The 19,660-nt window shown below is 46.2% G+C and overlaps 1 protein-coding gene across 1 annotated transcript in view; it reads left to right on the forward strand.

Moving 5' to 3' along the window:
- ITIH5 (inter-alpha-trypsin inhibitor heavy chain 5) overlaps nucleotides 1–19,660 on the forward strand; it is an 85,452-nt gene that overhangs the window by 55,922 nt on the left and 9,870 nt on the right. Inside the window, exons 8-10 of the mRNA XM_023632266.2 lie at nucleotides 10,331–10,499; nucleotides 13,843–14,152; nucleotides 16,827–17,386. Coding sequence (XP_023488034.2) covers nucleotides 10,331–10,499; nucleotides 13,843–14,152; nucleotides 16,827–17,386 — 1,039 coding nt within the window. The remainder of the gene's footprint in view (nucleotides 1–10,330; nucleotides 10,500–13,842; nucleotides 14,153–16,826; nucleotides 17,387–19,660) is intronic.

Raw genomic sequence — 19,660 nt, forward strand, 5'->3', positions numbered from 1 at the left:
TGTTTACATTGCAAAAGATGTTCTAATATCTAAACCTATTCAGACCTTTTTTTTTAGTTAAGGCTGAATTGAACCAGAATTTAGTCTTTACCAATCATTCTCTTTTAAAACCAGTCCTGAAGTAATATTGGTATTTAGATCTGAACCTTTATAAAAAGGTGCTTTTCTCTTGCTCTGGAGAAATAATCATTTTAGGGGTCAACCCGTGGCCAAGTGATTGAGTTCGCGCCCTCCGCTTCAGCCACCCGGGGTTTCGAGGGTTCGGATCCTTGGTATGGGCATGGCACCACTCGTCGGGCCACGCTGAGGCGACATCCCACATAACACAACCAGAGGACCTACCACTATGTACTGGGGGGCTTTAGGGAGAAGGAAAAGAAGAAAAAAAAGAGAATAATTTTATATTTTTTACACAGATTGGGTGAACATGTATGTAAATAGGTAATCAGAACCAGGGTTGCAATATAATCTAGCATAATACTGCATTGAAAGAACATTTGAAGTTAGAATTCAAACAGTAAATGAAATTATAATAGCTTAAAATAATGTGTTTAATTATGGGAACCCTGTGATTTTTGCTTAATCTAGGAAACATGCTCTTCATAATAGTGTGAACATTAAAATGCAGAGACCACAGAAATAGTGTTTTCTGCATTTACTTCCAGGTGAAAGGTCAAGTCAGTATTTAACATTTACTAAACTGTTTTAAAATATTGGAAGATCTGAAGACTTATGTCCCAAATTTTCCATTTGTATGAAGAAAGCTTATTAGTTTCTGCTCTTTCTCCAAAAGGAACATTTTGGCCAGTAGGAAAATAGTTTCAGTGTCTTTCAACAGGATTCCTCAAATTTGACTGAGACGTCTTTTCTGGGTACTTTATGTTTCTTAATTGTAGTTTGAAGCATTTATTTTTAATGTGAATTATATAACGTGGTTCATTTCCAGAGATATTTGTGGCACAGTGGTGACGAGAGGGAACCAGGCGTTGTGTTCATCATTGATTTCCCTTATGAGTTTACATAACCTCTTGAAGTATACTTATACTGTAGGTAGGGGAGTAACATTATTTTTTTGTGCTTTGGTTTCTTCTCTGAAACCAATCCATTGCTCGATTTTTTAAAGTATAACAATGATATAGTCGCAAATATATTATGGAGAAATGGTCTTTCTCACTCAATTTATCACCTCGCTCCTAAAGTTGGGCTTTTAAAAAATCTGATTACTTGGTGTGTCACGCATGATAAGAATTCAGGAAGCTTTCCGTCAAATCATCGAAAGGCTTGTAGCATGCACCTGTAAGGTTCTGCTACATTTTACAGAATAAGTTTTTGTTGGTCTTGAAATACCCGCCCTGAAGCGTAATTGATACCCATGGACTGACAACATCTGCTGGCAAGTCGTGGCTATTCTGGTCTTAGCCACGACCATGACTCCTGCCACGGGACAGCGCCCCATGGATGCTGGCTTTGGAGTGTTCGGACTGACGCTGGGATGTGGACGTGTCCACTCTCCTCATTGCTGGCGTAGCCAGGTGTTTACAGTTGTGGGGAGGGTCTGATGTTGCAAACTTTGATGGAGTCACAGGCTGTTTTTAGTTTTTGTCTGTCCTCTCAAATAGAATGTCTGTAGTGCCATACGACCACACAGGAGCTGGACGTCCTGGGCACTGAGGACCTCCCCCGGCTGGCATCAGGAAGGACTAGAGGCCGACAGGAGGACAATATAGATACAAGGCCGACAGAAGGACAATATAGATATGCTTTCTCCTTCTCCCCGCTGGTGTTGGTTGTCTCTACCCACCCAGGAAGGGAGGATGCTGACCCACAGCCCAAGCTTGTGTTGGGTGTATTCCATTTCCCAGTATCATCTCTCAGGAACTCAGGGCTGTCTTCATGGTGTGTATCTGTGGATCAAGACTCTCTTTCATGGCTCAGATCAGACTTTCATTGTTGGATTGTTTTAGGCTGTTCATTATAGACCATCTTTCTCTTGGGTTCATTTAAAAGGACTGCGTGGACCAATGAAAGAGAACATGTCAGCTCTTGGTAAACATTTTAGAATGAGGCAAGACATAGGACTTCCTGGGAGAGCAGCACACCATTCTGGGGGAAACATGGGATGGCCAACATCTAATACCCTTAAACTGGGGTTTCTTCTATGATGTCAGGGGCTCCCCTTGTATTGTGTCCAACAAGCCAGGATTTGTGGTACAAAAGCCTTTTGTGTCAGTAAGTTCGTGGTGAGTGTGGTTTGGCGCCGATGCAGAAATATCTCAGAAAAGCTGCCTCAGCAGGTACCCTGCTGGAAGTGGTAGCAAGAAGTGGGCAGGCAGTTGGGTTTTTCATGGGCTCCATTGACATTTTGCTCTGGGGGTCTTATCAGATAATGCTTCTCTACTTGGGAAATGTCCAATAGTCACTCACGATGTGGTAGTTCGCTCAGTGGAATCCTTACCCCCTTGAGGGCTGCCCTAAGAGCCTGCAACTGCTTGGGCTCAGTTTCGTAGAGAGGGAGTGGGGGGCGGGGCTGGGGGGAGAAGGAGCTTCCATCCCTTGACCCTAGTGCAGCTTAATGCACGGCCCAAAGTGCACAGGACAGAGCTGCTACCCGGACCCCCCTCCCCTGGTGGTAGCACACACAAGGGCAGCGTGAGTGCCTCTTTGGGGGCCCAGCTCTGCTCCTTCCTCTAGAGAGCTTCAGAGGACACTATGCAATCTTCTTTCCTGAAGATGCACTAGAACAAGGAGGACCATTGCCAACCATATTGGACGAATGGAGAATCTGAAACAGAGAGTTTATTTTTATTTATTTGTATCCCGCCTTGTTTCTGAAGGAATTTCAATGGACAGAGATTAAAAGACTGATTTAATAATAAACCTAAGGCAGAGCTGGAATTAACTTCTAAGGCATTGTTTTCAAAGGAAATACCTTTTTCCTCCTTTTAACCCGAGGAAAGTGCACAGAAGAAGAATTCATCGCCGTAAAATAGTTTCAAGTGGCGAGTAATCGTTATTCTCTGTGATTCCACATGGCAAGGATTCAAAGGAATCTTGTCTGTCGCTAGCTTCCAGGCAAGGAACTTCTTCACTACCCGAGTAGTAAGAAATACATCCTTTTCATCCTATCTTCCTTCCATCCAAACAATCTGGAGTGTTGTCACGGCCCCTTCTGATTCCATCTACGCGCCGGTGTTCGCGGATTGCCCTCTGGATCAGCGGGGGCGGGGAGGGGGGGATACCTCTGGCTTGGTATTTTCAGATCCCGGCACAGACGCACAGAGGAGACCCACTGGGCCTCTTGCTAGCTGATCTCTTGAGGAATTCTGACTCCTCTTCAGCCAGGCCTTCACGTGCTCCTTATTTCTCTTTCTCCAGGCACAGATATGGTTCTCCTGCCTCTTTCCAGTCACCCTCTCTCCCCAAGATTTATTAAGTCCTTCCCGCCAGGCTTACCACCTAGTCGTTGGATGAAGTGACCCAAACCCCTCTCTGCAAGTAAGCCCAGTCCTTGTCCCCGAATATAAAGGCAAATGAGGATGATGACTTGCTGGGAGCTATTCTTCTGGCCCTGAAGAGCGAATGTAACTTTGCAATGTCAGACATTTGGCCTTCCTCATTAATCAGACCCGTAGCCTCAATTATATTAATCCCCGTAGGAACTCTATGCAATACGCACGGTTGTAAATTGTATATGGCTATTTTAAAAGATTTCCAGAGAAGACATTTCCACAGACTCCTGTGGCCACCTATGAGCAAGTTAATTTCAGGGCGTCATCACTCCAAGTGGTGTGTTGGGGGTTCCTCGTCTCCAGCAGGCTGGCTTCTTCCCAAAGTGGAAGGCCACCAGGTGGAGCTGTGGGGGTAGGGGGGCGGGGGGAAGAAGTCCAAGGCGCATGGCATGCTGGGGTGTCCGCTGTCTGCTCCTTCAGGTCAAGTTGGTTGGAGAGGGCATTGAGGGGTAGGTGGTGACCAGCCTAGTCCGTCTGCCTGCACTGACACAGTCTCCAGGTCTTCTTAGTGGACATCCCACAGTCTTAGGTTTGGGAGGGACCTGAATGGGATGGTGTCCAGGCCTTCACGTCTTCAGGGTAGTTCGGGCCTGCAGACTAGCTTGGGTTGTACATTCCCTGCCTTTCTGGGCTGCCTCTGATCTTTCTGGAATGTGCATAGCCTGTTCTCTGGACTGTACCCTTGGAAAAAGTCTGACGAGGTTTCTGTGACTCTTCAGCACATAAACACCCTGTGCCGGCATATCAGCTTCAGCCCCCTTGCGTAGACTCTTCTGTCCGGACACTCGCCTGCCTTGCCTTTTAAGCCTTCTACGGAATGTGGACCTCCCAGGTCCACATCAGCCCATCTGAGGAGAGGATCTGAACCCCCAGAGGGTTAATGGGTGGCGGGGACTGCAGGCAACAGTGGCAGCTTCTGCCCCCAGGCCCCTCGGGATGAGGGGTGGGAGGCCATCCAAAAGGTCCTAATGCAACAACTGTGGGCCGGCTGGCCTGCCCGCCCTCGGTGCATGTGAGGATAAGTTGCAGCTGTGGCCTTACACGGTCATAAGAAACCTGTAGTTGCTGAACTAGGGAGAGCAGGGTGGAGAGGCTCAGAAAGCTATTCCTAAAGCAGACTATCCATCACTATGGGAGAAAAATACCAGCGAGGGAGCCAGGCCAGCCCTCTGGAGGTCTTTACACACTATTTAAGGAGCCCCAAGGATGCCAGCAGCTAAACAAACAAGTCCTGACGAGTTTCCCCTCGTGCGAGCCTGCACCCTGTGGGCCTGGCCAGCTCTGAGCTCCGACAGAGAGCAGTGGGAATAGTCCCAGGGGCCTGGCTTAGAGCTGGGCTCCCAACCGTGTCGTGTCCCGGATGGCCACTGCTTGCTGTTGTCCTGTCCTGTCCAGCTGTGGACCTTCAGACTTTGCAGAGGTCTTTCCACTTCAGCTGGGAATGACACCGGGCCCTTCTGATGCTCATGCTGGGGTCGTGTTGGAAGGAAGGAAGGGTGAGGAGTCGAAGTCGCCAGCTTCCTGGCTAATGCCGTCAGTGTCAACGCGTAGGGCACTCCACCCACATGTGTTTATCGTCATTGTCTGAGTTATTTATTTTTACTTTAAACTATCCGTCAGTCGGCTCTCCGTTTCCTACACATCAACCTTCTCAATATTCTCCGTCTTAGGTTCCCAAGGCTGGGGGCTGGGTTTCTCCTATTTCCTTGTATTCACAGTAGAATTCCACCTCTCTCTCTCATTTACTCATTCAACAGATATTTACTGAGAGCCTAAAATGTACAAAATATCGCGTTGGGAGGATGAGGAAGGACAAGCGGATAGCTGTTTTGAGGAGCTCCCTCTACAGTGTGACAAATAGGCAATTTATTCACCATTTACTTATTCAGGAAGCACGCATCAAGAGTCTGCCATGTGGCCAGGCACAGCTGGGTATTAAATATGGAGTGGTAAAACAGAAAACGTGCCTGTGCTCAGAAGCATAGACACAAGGGCACATGTGTACAGCGATGGATGGCAACGAGACTTTGGGTGGTAAACACAATGTTGTCTACACAGAAATCGAAATATAATGATGTAGACCTGAATTTTATATAGTGTTGTAAATCAATGTAACCTCAATAAAAATTAATTAAACACATTTTAAAAAAGAAGCATAGCATTGAGCTGGACGGATTTGTAAATGCACCAATATATGATTGCATTCTCTCTATAAACGTTGCGAAGGGAAAGAACAGGGCTCCATGCTTGCGAGAACAGGGGAGCGATGTGTAAGCCCAGAACTAAAGGATGAGAAGGGACCAGCAGTAGTGCAGACTGTAAGGAAGAGCATGCCAGGCAAAGGGAACAGGAAGTGCGGAGGTCCCCAGGTGGGAAAGATTTTGAAGAAGTAATGATAATGTCATGTGGTACGTGCTGAAATGGACATGTGCGTCGAGCGATGAGCATCTCAAAGGATGGGGCTGATTCTTGTCTTCGCAGTTGAGTTAGGAATGGCTTCACCAAGGAGGGCATGTGTGAGGTGAGTCTTGAAGGACAAGCTGTAGTTAAGTGGATAGAAAAGAGGGGAAGGAGGGGGCCAGCCCCGTGGCCGAGTGGTTAAAGTTCTGTGCACTCCGCTTCAGTGGTCTGGGGTCCGTGGAGGCACAGATGTTAACTCAGGGCCAATCTTCCTCAAACAAAAAAAAAAAAAAAGAGGAGGAGTGGCAACAGATGTTGGCTCAGGCTCAATCTTCCTCACAAAAAAAAAAAGAGGGACAGGACGGGGAGCTGTTTGTACAGAGGCATGAAGTCATGAAAGAGCTTGGTGAGGTAGGTAAGTTGAGTGTGTGAGAAAGTAGACTTTAGAGTTTATAGTGGAGCAGGAATAGCAGGAAACAAAACTGGAAAGGTAGTTTGGGGCCGTTTGTTTTATGGAGGAGAGTTTAAGCTGTTTGCTGAGGCTCGTGAGGAGCCCCCGAAGGTCGTGCACAGAAGAGGGTTGAAAGTCTGACTCTGGCAGCAGTGTAAGGCAGACTGAAAGCCTGTAGGAAGTACAGGCCCCGTGTTACACCAATTCCGTGTGCAGGAATTTATTCTCCAGAGATAGCAGTGAGCACAAAGACGTGTGAGTAATGAGCTTCCAGCAGTGCTGCTCAAAGAGTCAAAAATATTAAATTATGGTATATGCATGCAATAGAAAATAGCGCCACCATTAAATGACATGGGCGTGCAAACTGCATATGATATAGTAAATAAAAACTTTCTAGTGTGATATATTATATGACCATATTTTGCTTTAAATTACACACACACACACACACTCAGAGGGAAGTTTCTGAAGGAGGTGTGATATACCATCATTTTAATGGTGGCTGCCCCTAGGTGAGTGGGATTTTGTGAGTCTCATATATTTTTTTTCTGATCTTTTTTAATGAATTTTTTTTTTTTTTGCATTAAGAAAACATACAAAAGAAGAAAAAAGTCTATTGACATTCTAGGGAAGAGGGGTGCAAGCCCAGATTACGGTCACAAGGATATTTAGGAAGAGAAGAGAAGAGTTGCAAAAGGAGATGGAATTGCCAGGACTGGGGGACTGAAGGACGTAGGGTTAGGGAGAGGGGCAAGAAGAAGATTGGACATGATGTCTGGGTTTCTCACCTGGACCGCTGGGTGGCTGGAGGTGCCATCCTCCAGGATGGAGAGCCGCAGGGGAGAAACAGGTCTGGGTGGAAAGGCAAAGCTTCTGATCTTCAACATGTTGAGTCTGAGATACCTGTGGGACGGGCAAGGGGAAATGCTTGGCAGCTTGGTTTGGATCTAATGAGAGAGGTGAGCTCTGGAGACTGGTCTGGAAGTGAGCGATACAATGATTGGGAGTGGACAAACTCACCTGGCAGAAGTGTGTCTTGAAAGAGGTGGGCTGAGGATGTAGGCATTCCAGGGTGGCTGAGAAGGAGGAGCCAGCAAAGGCAAGGAGAGGACTGGTCAGAGAGAGGAGGGGATCCAGGGTGGTGCCAGGGAAGCCAGAGGCAAGCAGAGTTTCAAGAAGGAGGGAACGGCCATCATGGTAAATAGCCCACAGATACTTTAAAATGGCTTCCAGAAAGTGCCCAGAAGTTTCCGGTGTGGGTTCTGCTTATTTTCACAAGATCCTCAGACACATTTCCTCGGGATGGGAGTCGGGGTTAGGAGAGGACAGGAAATTCTGCTGCTAGTAAGTATGTCTTCTGAACAACCAGGTGATGGCATGGAGGGAGGACAGGCCCAGTGCCAGAAGGCGAGAACAGAGACTAGAGCTGGGTTCCTAGGCCCCGAGTGAAAATTAGCATCACCAGTGCCATTCTTTTCTCGTGGAAGACCTGGGGCGAGTTGGGGGCATGGGACAACCTTCTGTAGGATGAAAAGATGGATTTAATGAAATATATTCCTTGTTCACATCCTTGGGTGGATGCAGAATTTATTCAGTGCTTTCTGCAAGGATCTTATAGGAGATGAATCCATTAATTGCTGCCAGAAATGAAGTGAAAGAAACAGAGCCCGTCGGCATACGGGGACCTGGAAGGAATCCCCAAATAAGCTGCATGTTATAAGGGTTATAACTCAGAATCTCCGCTGTGCCAGCAGTCTCGGGGCTGAGATTTCACTGCTGCTGGTGTGGGTGTTGGCCCTGGAGTCTGACTTCCTGGGTTTTAATCCAGGCTCCCATGGGGCATAATGCTCACCCGTCTATTTTTCAGTCTCCTCGCCTGTGAAATGGGAATATTCATAGTCACTGTGCTTCCAGTGAGCTGTGAGGATTAAATGGGTCAGTCACCTCAGCGTTTGAAAAGCTCTCACACTTGGCATAGTACTTGGGGAGTAGACGGCCCCCAGAAAATACTGGCTCCCGATGTCTTCCTGTGGTATCATGAAACTCCACTGCTTTCACCGTCCAAGAATGAAGGGATGGGGGAAGTTGAGGCACGACTGTCATTAATTCGGTTGGGATCCACAGGAGGAATGATAGGTGAACATTTGTCCCCTCAGGCTAGAAATGCTTAGTTTTCTAAACTATGTGGGAAAGAATGTAATGTACGGATTTAAAAGCAGACAAGTCCAGAATAGTTTTCCAAAGTGGATGTTGAGGTTCCTGTGAAATTCGGGGGCCCATAATGGGATGTTAGAGTGAGAGCAGTTGGATACGGAATTGAAGAGTAAGACTAAGGAGTGAGGAAGAGGGCAGTTCAGAAGGGAAGAGAGAAAGCAGGAGTGGCTATCTCGAGTAGACAGAGAGGTGGAAAATATACAGCGAGAGGTAACACCCCGTCTGAATCTGGGTTATAAAGCAACGGCAGAGAGTTGCAGAATCTGGGAAGAGACTGACAGAATTTTCAGAGAAATTGTCTAGTTCCGCAGCACGCCTCATTCTGAAATCACGGCCCCAGACTTAAGCGCGTCTTTCTAACTCCGCTGCCACCCACCCACTAGCAAACGCATGTGTAACTTCTGTCTGCCTGGCCCTGTTCTTAGTACCTAAACTCATTGAATCCTCGTCACAGCCTCATGAGGTAGGTACTGTTATTGTCCTAATTTTACCGATGGGGTAACTTAGGCACAGTGAGATACGGCCGATAGTAAGTGATGGAACTTACAACCCAGAGCCCCGGGGCCACACAGATAGTAAGTGACAGATCCAGGGCAAACCCAGATGGCCCGCTCTGAAGTCCAGGCTTGTCACCACTGGAAAAGCTCCAGATGCCATCGTGATGGCAATTAGGTAATGAGTGTCCCTTACCTCAGATGCCGAATCTCTTTAAATGTCTAGCAACGATGCTGTTTAGAGAAAACAGCGCTTTCTTACAATATCTGGTCGATTGTTTTAGAAACTCTTGTCCAGGCTCCTAGAGTTTTTCTGTTTTTCATTTCATATGGCTCTTTCCTCTTTGCACAAGTCATGTGTGACTTCACGGCACACTTTTATCCATCAGCGTCTCCAGAACGCACCTGTGTCACCTCTTTGCTTGGCTTGAACTGTCCTGTTTATCATCTTTGCTCCTTCTCAGAATGCCCTCTCTAGTCTCTCAAGTTATACGGTTTCTTTAAGGCTCATCCTCAGATTCCTCCCTCTCTGTAACGCTGGCCCCCGTCACTCCAGCCCACGGTTTTTTCATTCTCCTTAAATTCCTATGGAATTTATCATTTGTACCTTTAATCTTGTAATTCATGAAATGCCCATACATTCATTCATTCATTCATTCGCTAGACTTCTCTCTAGCGCCTCCTGTGTGTCAGGAGTTCTCCTACATGGCGGGTGACGTGAAGATGGAGGGAACCTGCTTACAAAGAGCTCCCAGTATTGTAAGAGAAGGAGATAGAAAGCAAAGAAGCATGACTGGGCCATGTGCGCTTTATAATATGAGAATATCGAGGACAGTCACAGCCTAAAGGAGAGAGGCTCAGCTCTCTTTGGAGGAGTTAGAAAAGCTTTCGAATAGAGAAGATAGCTCATTAACTGGGTTTGAAGAATGACTGGGGCCTTGTCGGGTGAAAAATGGGCATAAGGCAGTAGGGGAGAACATTCTAGGTCAAGAGAAGAGCAATGGTGAAGCTACGGAGGCCTGAAACAGCATATGACATTTCGTGTGTTAAACACCCATTCATGTCTTGTATAAAATTGTAATGAGTTTATGCCAGTTTTTTTCCAGCTAGGTGACAAAGTTCTTTGACATTTATCCAGTCCCTTTACATAGTAGGCACTTAATTTTAACCCTGGGATTGTTGCTGGTGTGCAGTTTCCAAGCCAGGGGACGTGTGGACTGATGTGGTTGGAAGTGACTGGTTTTCTTTTTCTGTTTGTCTAGACCAAGGATGCTCTCTTCACGATTCTCCATGACCTCCGACCCCAGGACCATTTCAATGTCATTGGATTTTCCAACCGGATCAAAGTGTGGAAGGACCATTTGGTATCAGTTACTCCCGACAGCGTCAGAGACGGCAAAGTCTACATTCACCACATGTCGCCCACGGGAGGTAAATATGAGTCCTTCTTCTCACGTTAGCTTCAACGTGATAATAAGCAAGTAGCTACTTTTCTGCCAAGAGATGGGGATTTGAAAACTGAAGCCGAGCACAGGAAAGGAGATAAGAGGTGAGAGCTTTCCCAGGCGCTTATGTTTCTCTGCACACCAAATCTGTAAATTCTCCTCTTCCAGGCCCCAAACAAAGATGGTCAAGTAAGTTATGGGGGAATACCTGATAGGTTTTGGAGGCTTTCCTGGCCTAGCTCACGGGTCCTGAACAATGAAGCTGTTTTTGTAAATTGTTATTGGATGTGGAGTTAAAGCCAGCTAGATGATCCGTGTGCTTGAATATTAGCACCTTAGGAAGCAGCGGGTGGGAATGCCCTGCTGATCCACCAGTCCTCTTGGCTGGGCTGTCGCAGAGTAAGTGGAGCAGGAATCCCAGATGGCCTGGGAGGTGCTGTGTTTGAAAAGCGTGATGGGCTCTGAGTCTTTGCACCCTTGGCTTGGGTATGGTGTCCAGGTGAGTGTGCAGAGGAGGGAAAAGGTCATAAAGAATTCTAAGAGAGCCAGCCCTGATGGCCTAGCAGTTAAAGTTTGGTGCACTCCGCTTTGGCAGCCCGGGCCAGGTTCCCGGGCACAGAACCATACCTCTCGTGTGTCAGTAGCCATGCTGTGGCAGCGGCTAACATGGAAGAGCTAGAAGGACTTACAACTAGGATATACAACTACGTACTGGGGCTTTGAGGGGGAAAAAAAAGAATTCTCAGATTAGAGAATCAGAACAGGTGACCCAAGTGTGCTCAATATAAATTCCTCCAACTCAGGACCTTGCTGTTATTTCCATCTCTAGTTCAGTGGACACATGGCAGGTGCTTGGTTTTGGAGTGTTTATTGGAGCTGACCCTGACCTCCTCCCCCTTCTCTTAAAGGCCCTTTCCAGAGACGCCATCTCCTGGAGCTGTTGTCTCAGTTAATTCTGCTTTGGTTATCTGGAAACATACAAAGGCCCAGTTCAGTCTTCTTCCATCTGAGATTTTTCATCTTTCGTATATTCATTATTTCCTAGCCAAAAAGCTCTGATTTCCCAAATCTTGCTTGGATGGAATTTTGACTTATAATGGGATTTCCTACCAGTCTCCACAACAACATGATGTAGGAACTGCTTTACTGGCGGATGGGAGAAATAAAAGATAACATTTAATATTATAGTGATGATCTATGGCAGGAAGTTGACAAGACTGTAAAGTCCTTGAGGAAAGAAGCTCTTCTTCACCTTTGTAGCCCCTAGTTCCTGGCATAGCTCCTGACATACAGTGCATGCTCGATGAATATTTGTGAAGTTGAATTTATTTTAATAGTCCTGCTTACTATTAGAATGATGTTTGTGGGGAGGGTATAAAGCTTTAGAAAATAGTTAATGTGTATTATGTTCTTTTGGAATCTAAACCTTGGAAACCTTATTGGTTTCCTTTATTTTTCCTTGGCACTTCATCACCCCAGCCTCTGCAAGAGAACAGAAATTAACCCGTCACCTTGGAGAGGGGTTGCATTAGAGGTGAAGCATAGATTCTGGAGCCAGACTGCCTGGATTTGAATCCAGCTCCACCCTCCATGAGTCATTTAACCTCTCTATACCTCAGTTTCCTCATCTGTAAAATGGGGTGGTGAATGGAGTTGTTATTAGGAGGAAATGAGATAAAATATTTAAAGTAATTAGAACAGCAAGTGGCGTATAGGAGGTCCTCTGTAAGTGTCAGATATGGCCATTTGTACCCAAGTAGTCCTTCTTGCTGCTGCCCTTGGATCCTTTGATGACCCCAGGTAAGCTCTCTGTGGAATGGTTGGGACAGCTCTGTGGGACTTTCCCTGTGGAGAGAGCCTGCCTGTTGTTAAGTGTGTGGGAGATGCACTGGCTTAACATAGGTTCGATTCCCACCTGTGCCTTTGGTGCCTGCTATTAGGAAGGCTAAGTCCATCCGTTTGCCTGGGCTCTCCTTGGCTTTAAAGTGGAGGGAGCAATCTGGCACCATTGCTAAGTTCTAGATTAAAGAGAAAATAAACATCTGCCTTTTAGTCCATGCCCACACATCCAGAGGCAATGTGAAACCAGCCTGGGCGTTCAGAAAGGCGAGTCAACGAGCCCAAAGAAATGTTAAATACTGTTTCAGCTGTAACTTTCCCTTACGTTCGGACTCTGTGTACATCTTAGAAAGAATTATCCATGTGTTTGTGCAGACGTGGACATATATGTTTTTTCAGCCAGAAATTCTGAGGATGTGGAGCAACAGGGGAAATGTTTAGTTCCCCCAAACATGGTACATTTTGCGGGTAGATAAAGATCACTCCAGTCAGGGCGATAGATTGTGGTGATGGGTGTACAACTTCGTAAATTTACTAAAAATGATTTATTGTGTACTTAAAGTGAGTGAAGCTTTTAGTATGTAAATTTCATGTCAATAAAACCATGGGAAAAAACCCCACTGGAGTCAGAAAGGGCAGTAGTGTTCACAGTCACAGTAAGAACTCGTGGTTTCACGTGGTGATGGTAGAACAGCGACAGCAGAGTGGAGTGAAATTCTTAGCTAGTCCAGAAAGCTCCTATTAGCTGGCAGTTTCAACCTCAGCAAACTGACTGTCCATCTCTCCATCCCCCAAGCAAACACCTGTTGAGCACCTGCCACAGACACTGTCCCCTGACTTTGATCAGAGCTGCTGGGGACAAGCTCCTCAAAAGCAGAACTAGTGGGGGCGGGAGGTGTAAAATGTAAAGCCTCCTCCGTGTGTGTGAAGGTTCTGAAGAGCAGAGGGGATCCCCGGGGGCGGGAAGCGAGGAAAGGAAGGCAACGGAGGCAGGAAAAAGCTGGTCAGATCCTCAGTCAGCACCCTCCAGCCCCCGCCGCATTGAAGTCATTTGAGACTGTCTCCAGTTGCCCCACCTCCTCCTTCGGTGCCCTTTCTTTCCCTCTGTGACTCTTTCTCCCTCCCAATTCCTGCACCCAACACCCTCCTGCCCTTTTCAAAGTTATTCTCAGAGAAAGATGTAGAAACCATTAATGCTAAGGTAGTGAAGACTTCTCAGCCGGGGTACCTACCAGCAGATACCTTCAGGAGAAGCTTACAGACAGGGGGATGATCCCGTGCCATTTCTATTCATTTAGCAAATGCTTGCCAAATTTCTAGACAGGCCATGTAATCTGGAATTACCCCAAATCTGCAAGTGACTGCTTCCCCTTGTCCCCCACGTCACTCCTGCTAGTGTTTCAATGGTTGCGAGTAAACCACAGCCATGAATGTGCTCCCAGCCATGAATGAGCGCAAAGGCTTGAGCTGTCCTCTTTGGTGTCCCACAGGCACAGACATCAACGGGGCCCTGCAGAGGGCCATCAGGCTGCTCAACAACTACGTGGCCCACAATGACATTGAAGACCGCAGCGTGTCCCTCATCATCTTCCTGACGGATGGGAAACCCACCGTCGGGGAGACCAACACCCTCAAGATTCTGAACAACACCAAGGAGGCCACGCGAGGCCAAATCTGCATCTTCACCATCGGCATTGGGGATGACGTGGACTTCAAGCTGCTGGAGAAGCTGTCGCTGGAGAACTGTGGCCTCACACGGCGTGTCCACGATGAGGACGACGCGGGCTCACAGCTCATCGGGTCCGTTGTCTGCCCTCTTGGGACAAGGAGGGCCTCAGAGCGGGGTTGAGGGGTGGGTTCCGTGAAAGACTCAGAAGTGAGGATGTCTGGCCGCCCCTTAACCTCAAGTCTGCTGGGCACGATCATAACTCATGACACCAGGAGACGTCATGCTGTGTTTTGAAACCAGGCAGATCTGGGTTCAAGTTCTGGTCCTGCTTTGTGACTTCAGGCAAGATTTAAGACGGTCTGTGCCTCAGTTTCCTCATCTATAAAATGAGGATTATGATTGATTGACAGAATTTAATGAGAAAACCTGTGTAAAGTATGGGCGAGATGGCGCTCACGTGTAAGGGGTTCTTTAGCTCTTGTGGTTATATTGTCTCCTTGACGTTTCAAAGAGCTTTCTAGGTTATTTACTCTAATTCTGCCCTCTGGGGTAGGTAGGAAAAGTAGTGTTATCTTCTTTTTGCATACTAGTTAAAATGATCACGTTTTTATTTTGAAGCAAAATGACCAATTAAAAATGGCCACTGATTATAGTATTTTTTGAGGTGGAGAAGAAACTGGAACTTAGGTCTTCTAACTCAGTTTAGTGTCTCCCCCCAGACCTCATGGTGCCAAATACTGGGTGTGCCTTTGTCGTTGGTCTGAGGAGGTGTCGACCCCCAGTTCAGCATTATGCCCTTTAATCTGCTTTGTGGCACAGATAGTATATACTTAAAAGGAAAAGTGAGGTTTGAGTAGATTTATAGCTATTTAAAAGCCATAATCAAAGAACATTCATTAATGAGAAATCTTAACTGGAGGTCTGTAAGGTGGGCAATAAAGATAAGTCCTTGGTGTGGGGCTAGCCACCATTTTTCCCCAGCATTTTTGTCAAAGATTTAAATAAAAATACAGATTTTCTTTCCACATTTTCAAAATTATTCAAAACTACATTCAAAGAGAGAGAATTGAATGCATTGTATAATAGAATTGAGATTCACTGTGTTCATAAGCAAAAGCAATTACTTTGATACAGACCAACTGCACTGTCACACTAGTCAAAGCACTATCCATACCTAACATTTATCAAGAACCTACAATATGCCAGGCATTTCTACGTGTACTACACATGATCCTTGCAGAAATCCTGGGAGTGGGTGTAGCACAGTAAAGACGAGCTGTCGTGCGGATGACTCTCCCCTGTAATAGTCCGGACAGGCTGGATTCCGCTCCAGTAGGTCATTCAGAGACCCAGGTTCCATCCATGTTATTGCTCTACACCCCTTAGGTGTCATCTTTCACTGTGAGGTTGAAGTTAGGTCACTACCACTTCTGTATTCCAGCCCCAAAAAGGAGGAAAGAAAAGAAAGGCAGAGAAAGCTGTTCTGTTGTAAGCAAGCATCGTGCAGAAGTTGTGTGTATCACTTCTACTCATACTCCATTGGTGAGAACATGGCCACGTTTGGCCACGGTGGAAGCTAAGAGATGTAGTTTGTAGCTGGATGGGCGTGTGCCCAGTTAAAACTCAATTATTATGGAAAAAAAGGGGGAGAATGGGTTTGTGGAGACAGCTAGTAGTCTACCAAAGTAGTTACTCTTAACAGTCCAGTTTTACAGAGGAAGAAACTGAAGTTCAGAGAGGTTAAGTCATATGTCCCAAGACACAGCAACGTTGTGGCTGAGGTGGAAGTCTAACTCCACAGCCCGTGCTCTCTAGATCTTTGGAAAGGGGATTTTAATTGTCTCCTTACTCAGCAAAAACCAACCGTATGACATAATTAGGAGAAAAGCTAAAGCAAGCAAATGCTGCGTTACACAAAAGTGCGGTGTCAAAGTCAAGGTCAGCTTTCTCAAGTATAACGGGCTGGTTCAGGTGCATCTGGACCACGTGTTTGGTTCTAAGAAAAATGTGGTAAGAGGCCCTTTGAGAAACGTGGGTGTGTACAAAGGAAAGTTCCCAAGAGTGGTTAGGGCTTCCTGAAATTGTGTCTTATGAAGAATGGTTATGAGGGGCTGGCCTGGTGGCACAGCAGTTAAATTTGCATGCTCCGCTTTGGTGGCCTGGGGTTTACTGGTTCGGATCCCGGGTGCAGACATGGCACCACTTGTCAAGCCATGCTGTAGTAGGCGTCCCACATATAAAGTAGAGGAAGATAGGCACAGATGTTAGCTCAGGGCCAGTCTTCCTCAGCAAGAAGAGGAGGATTGGCAGCAGATGTTAGCTTAGGGCTAATCTTCCACAAAAAAAACGAATGGTTATGAAATTGGGGGTCGATGAGGCTACATAAAAAGACTTCAAGGAGCACATAGCAGTGTTTGTCCAGCATCTAAATGTCACTGTTTTCCCAGCATCTAAATGTTGAAGATGGGTTAGACTAGTTCATGCTGTGTTGCTCCAGAAGCAAAACTGAGACCAGTGGGTGGAAATTGGAGGGAGGAAGATCTCAATCTACTACAGGAGCTTCCTCCTTCTCATCAGAGCAGTTGAACAGAAGCGAGGAAGCCATGTGAGGTAGTGAGTTCCCTGTCACCAGGAGTGTTCAAGCTACTACTTCATGGGCTCCTATCAGACATGTTCTGCTGGACAGAATGCTGGACTTGATTGCTTCTACGATCAGATCCACCCCTCTGACAGTCCATAATATCCTTTAGGACCTGCCCGCAGCCAGGGCAGGGCCCTGATTCTCTCTCTGTCTTTCCACTCCAGGTTCTATGATGAAATCAGGACCCCTCTCCTCTCTGACATCCGCATCGATTATCCACCCAGCTTGGTGGAGCATGCCACCAGAACCCTGTTCTCTAACTACTTCAACGGCTCAGAGATCATCATTGCCGGGAAGCTGGTGGACAGGAAGATGGATCAATTGCACGTGGAAGTCACGGCCAGCAATAGTAAGAAATTTGTCATACTGAAGACAGACGTGCCCGTGGGGCCGCACAAGGTTGGGAATGGTGTCACGGGAAGCTCCAGGCCCAAGGGTGACGGCAAGGAGGACCCCAACCATCTGGAGCGTCTTTGGAGCCACCTGACCACAAAGGAGCTGCTGAGTTCCTGGCTGCAGAGTGATGACGAGCGGGAGAAGGAGCAACTGAGGCAGAAGGCTCTGGCTCTGGCCATGAACTATAGCTTCCTCATCCCGTTCACATCCCTGAAGCTGAAGAAATCCGCCCAGCCAACGGAGAAACTGGAGGACACCCATGGCATGTCGGCCGCCATAGGGCCGGAAACCGTGATGCAGAGCCTGAGAGGCGCCCCCCTGCAGCCAGGTAATGAAACCCCAGTGATGGCAGAATGGCAAGAACCAAATATGTCCTTTCTGACTGCTTTTCAGGCCAAGGTCACCTTGGCAATAGTTTGTCTTATTTTATAAACAGTCACTCTGCATGCAGCTTTTATCTTCAGCGAGTGTGTTCGATTGTTGTGTTTGTGTTGTTTTAAACTGTCGATCTCTGTAGAGAAATTAGAAAAGGTGGCATTTGTCTTAGAAATGGTGCCTGGTGAAGTCAGTAAATCATCGATGTCAGTATCAGTAAATCATCAATATTGAAGGCCAACCATGCCCAGGCATTCCCAGAGGCACCGAGATGGGCAAACAAATAAACAAACGTTCATTTTAAGTGCCTTTCAGCATTTTTATGGACTTCCCAGTTATGTCCTTTTAGGTGTGGGCTTGATTTTATTTTCCTGAGAACATATGGGAGGAGCTAAGTTCTGGATTCTTGAGAGAATTCACCCTTTAATGCTTATCACTCAGAATCTGGACAGAAACTGTCCTTATCAGTCTCAATGCCATTTTGTTGGACGGAGTTAGGAGCGACAAGAACAGGAGAAGTAGTTCAGTCAAGGGAGAGGATTGTGCTCAGTAATATCTGTTTGTGGAAAACAGTGTGTTTTTGATGCGTAACATTTTTATTAAATTCCTGGCTAGGTCACATCTCCAAAGGAGAAGGAACTGACATTAACCCGGGGCCTGCAAATGCTCTTTCGTTTATTCCTCCCACTCTAAACTCTGAGAAGCACCAGGCCATGGCAGAGAGAACATGAGCTTAGGATCCAGACAGCTGAGCTTCCGCTCGCCGACTCCCTTAACCAGCTGTGTGGTTCAGGGCGGGTTTCTGAACCTCTCTGAGCTTCTATTCCTTCATCTGTAAATTGTAGATAATAATGACTTCCCCAAAGGACTATTGCAAGGAGTAGATGGATGAAGTCTTTGGTACATCATGAGTGTAGGTCAGATACTCTCTCTCAAGACGAGTGCAGAACTAGAAATTTATTGCAAAGTTCCGACCCTGATGTAAAGGTTAAAATGATATGGTGCCTTTTTAGAAAGGGGGGAAGCTTATCTTGGCAAAACTTGTGCAATTTTAGTTGTGATGAAAAGTAAGTTGCATGACGCTGTTAGCTCATGCTACGAGATCCATGCCACGTCCAGGGAAAATGGCTTTTTGAGTAACACCTTTATTGTATGTCAGTGACTCAAATCTCAGTAGCTTCAGAAGAGATCGAACTCAAATGACAGGAGGCTCAGAGAGCCAAGGACACAGAGGAGGGAAGAACCGATCGATTGCTCTAAAGAGTTGTTTGAAATAGGATTTTCCTGAATCGTCAGCGAGGACTCAAGACAATCTTTCTTTTCCTAAAGCTCTGATGATTTTGCAATTTTGATTTTAGTCTTTTCGAGTGTCTGTGACAGCAGCCACTCACTGAGGCTCCTCACAGCAGCCCTCCAAACTGGGGAGTCCCTCCTCCTTCGTGGTCTGCCTACTTCTGCCGGCGTCCTGCTGGCCACAGACCAGTGTGGAGAAGGGGCCACTTGAAAACCATTGATACTTTAATCTTTAGTTTCCGTGAGGGACAAAAATCAGTGAAGAGGAGCATAATCTTCTTAATACATACAATTTGAAATAAGATATGCATTTTCATTACAGAAATTGATTTACTTTTAGGTTGTTCTTTCATTGAATATTTATTTTTGCCTGCTGCTTTATGAGTTGTACTTACACACGTGGCTGTGGACACTGGATTATAACTGTATCTTTTTTTTTTTTTTTACTTTTTTTGGTATTTTTTTTAAATTGTGAGAAAAAAAGAATACATAACAAAATTTACCGTCTTAACCATTTGTCAGGTAGCGTTCAGTAGTGTTGAGTATATTTACATTGTTGTGAAACAGATCTCCAGAACATTTTCACCTTGCAAATCTGAAACTCTGTAGCCATTAAACAACTCTACTTTACCCCTCCCCCCATAACTGTACTTTGAGTATGATAGAATATTTCCCCCTATTATATACACAGAAGTCACAGACGAGAAGAATATTATCTAATTTATAGGAGAATAAAATAATTAAGCCTCCACAAATTACACCTTCTCTTGTATGTCGTGAGGCCAAGCTCCTTCTTTAAAACAGAGGATGTTTTTAAATTGCCGCAAATGTATCTGAAAGCTGTGTTTTACTCATCTCCACGCTCTTCTCTCTGTACCTCTCACCTCATCCTCCTCAATGCATGAGAGTGGTTCTTTTCTTCCTTCTCCTTTCT

Source organism: Equus caballus, chromosome 29 (assembly GCF_041296265.1).
Source record: "Equus caballus isolate H_3958 breed thoroughbred chromosome 29, TB-T2T, whole genome shotgun sequence".
Lineage (NCBI taxonomy): Eukaryota > Metazoa > Chordata > Mammalia > Perissodactyla > Equidae > Equus > Equus caballus.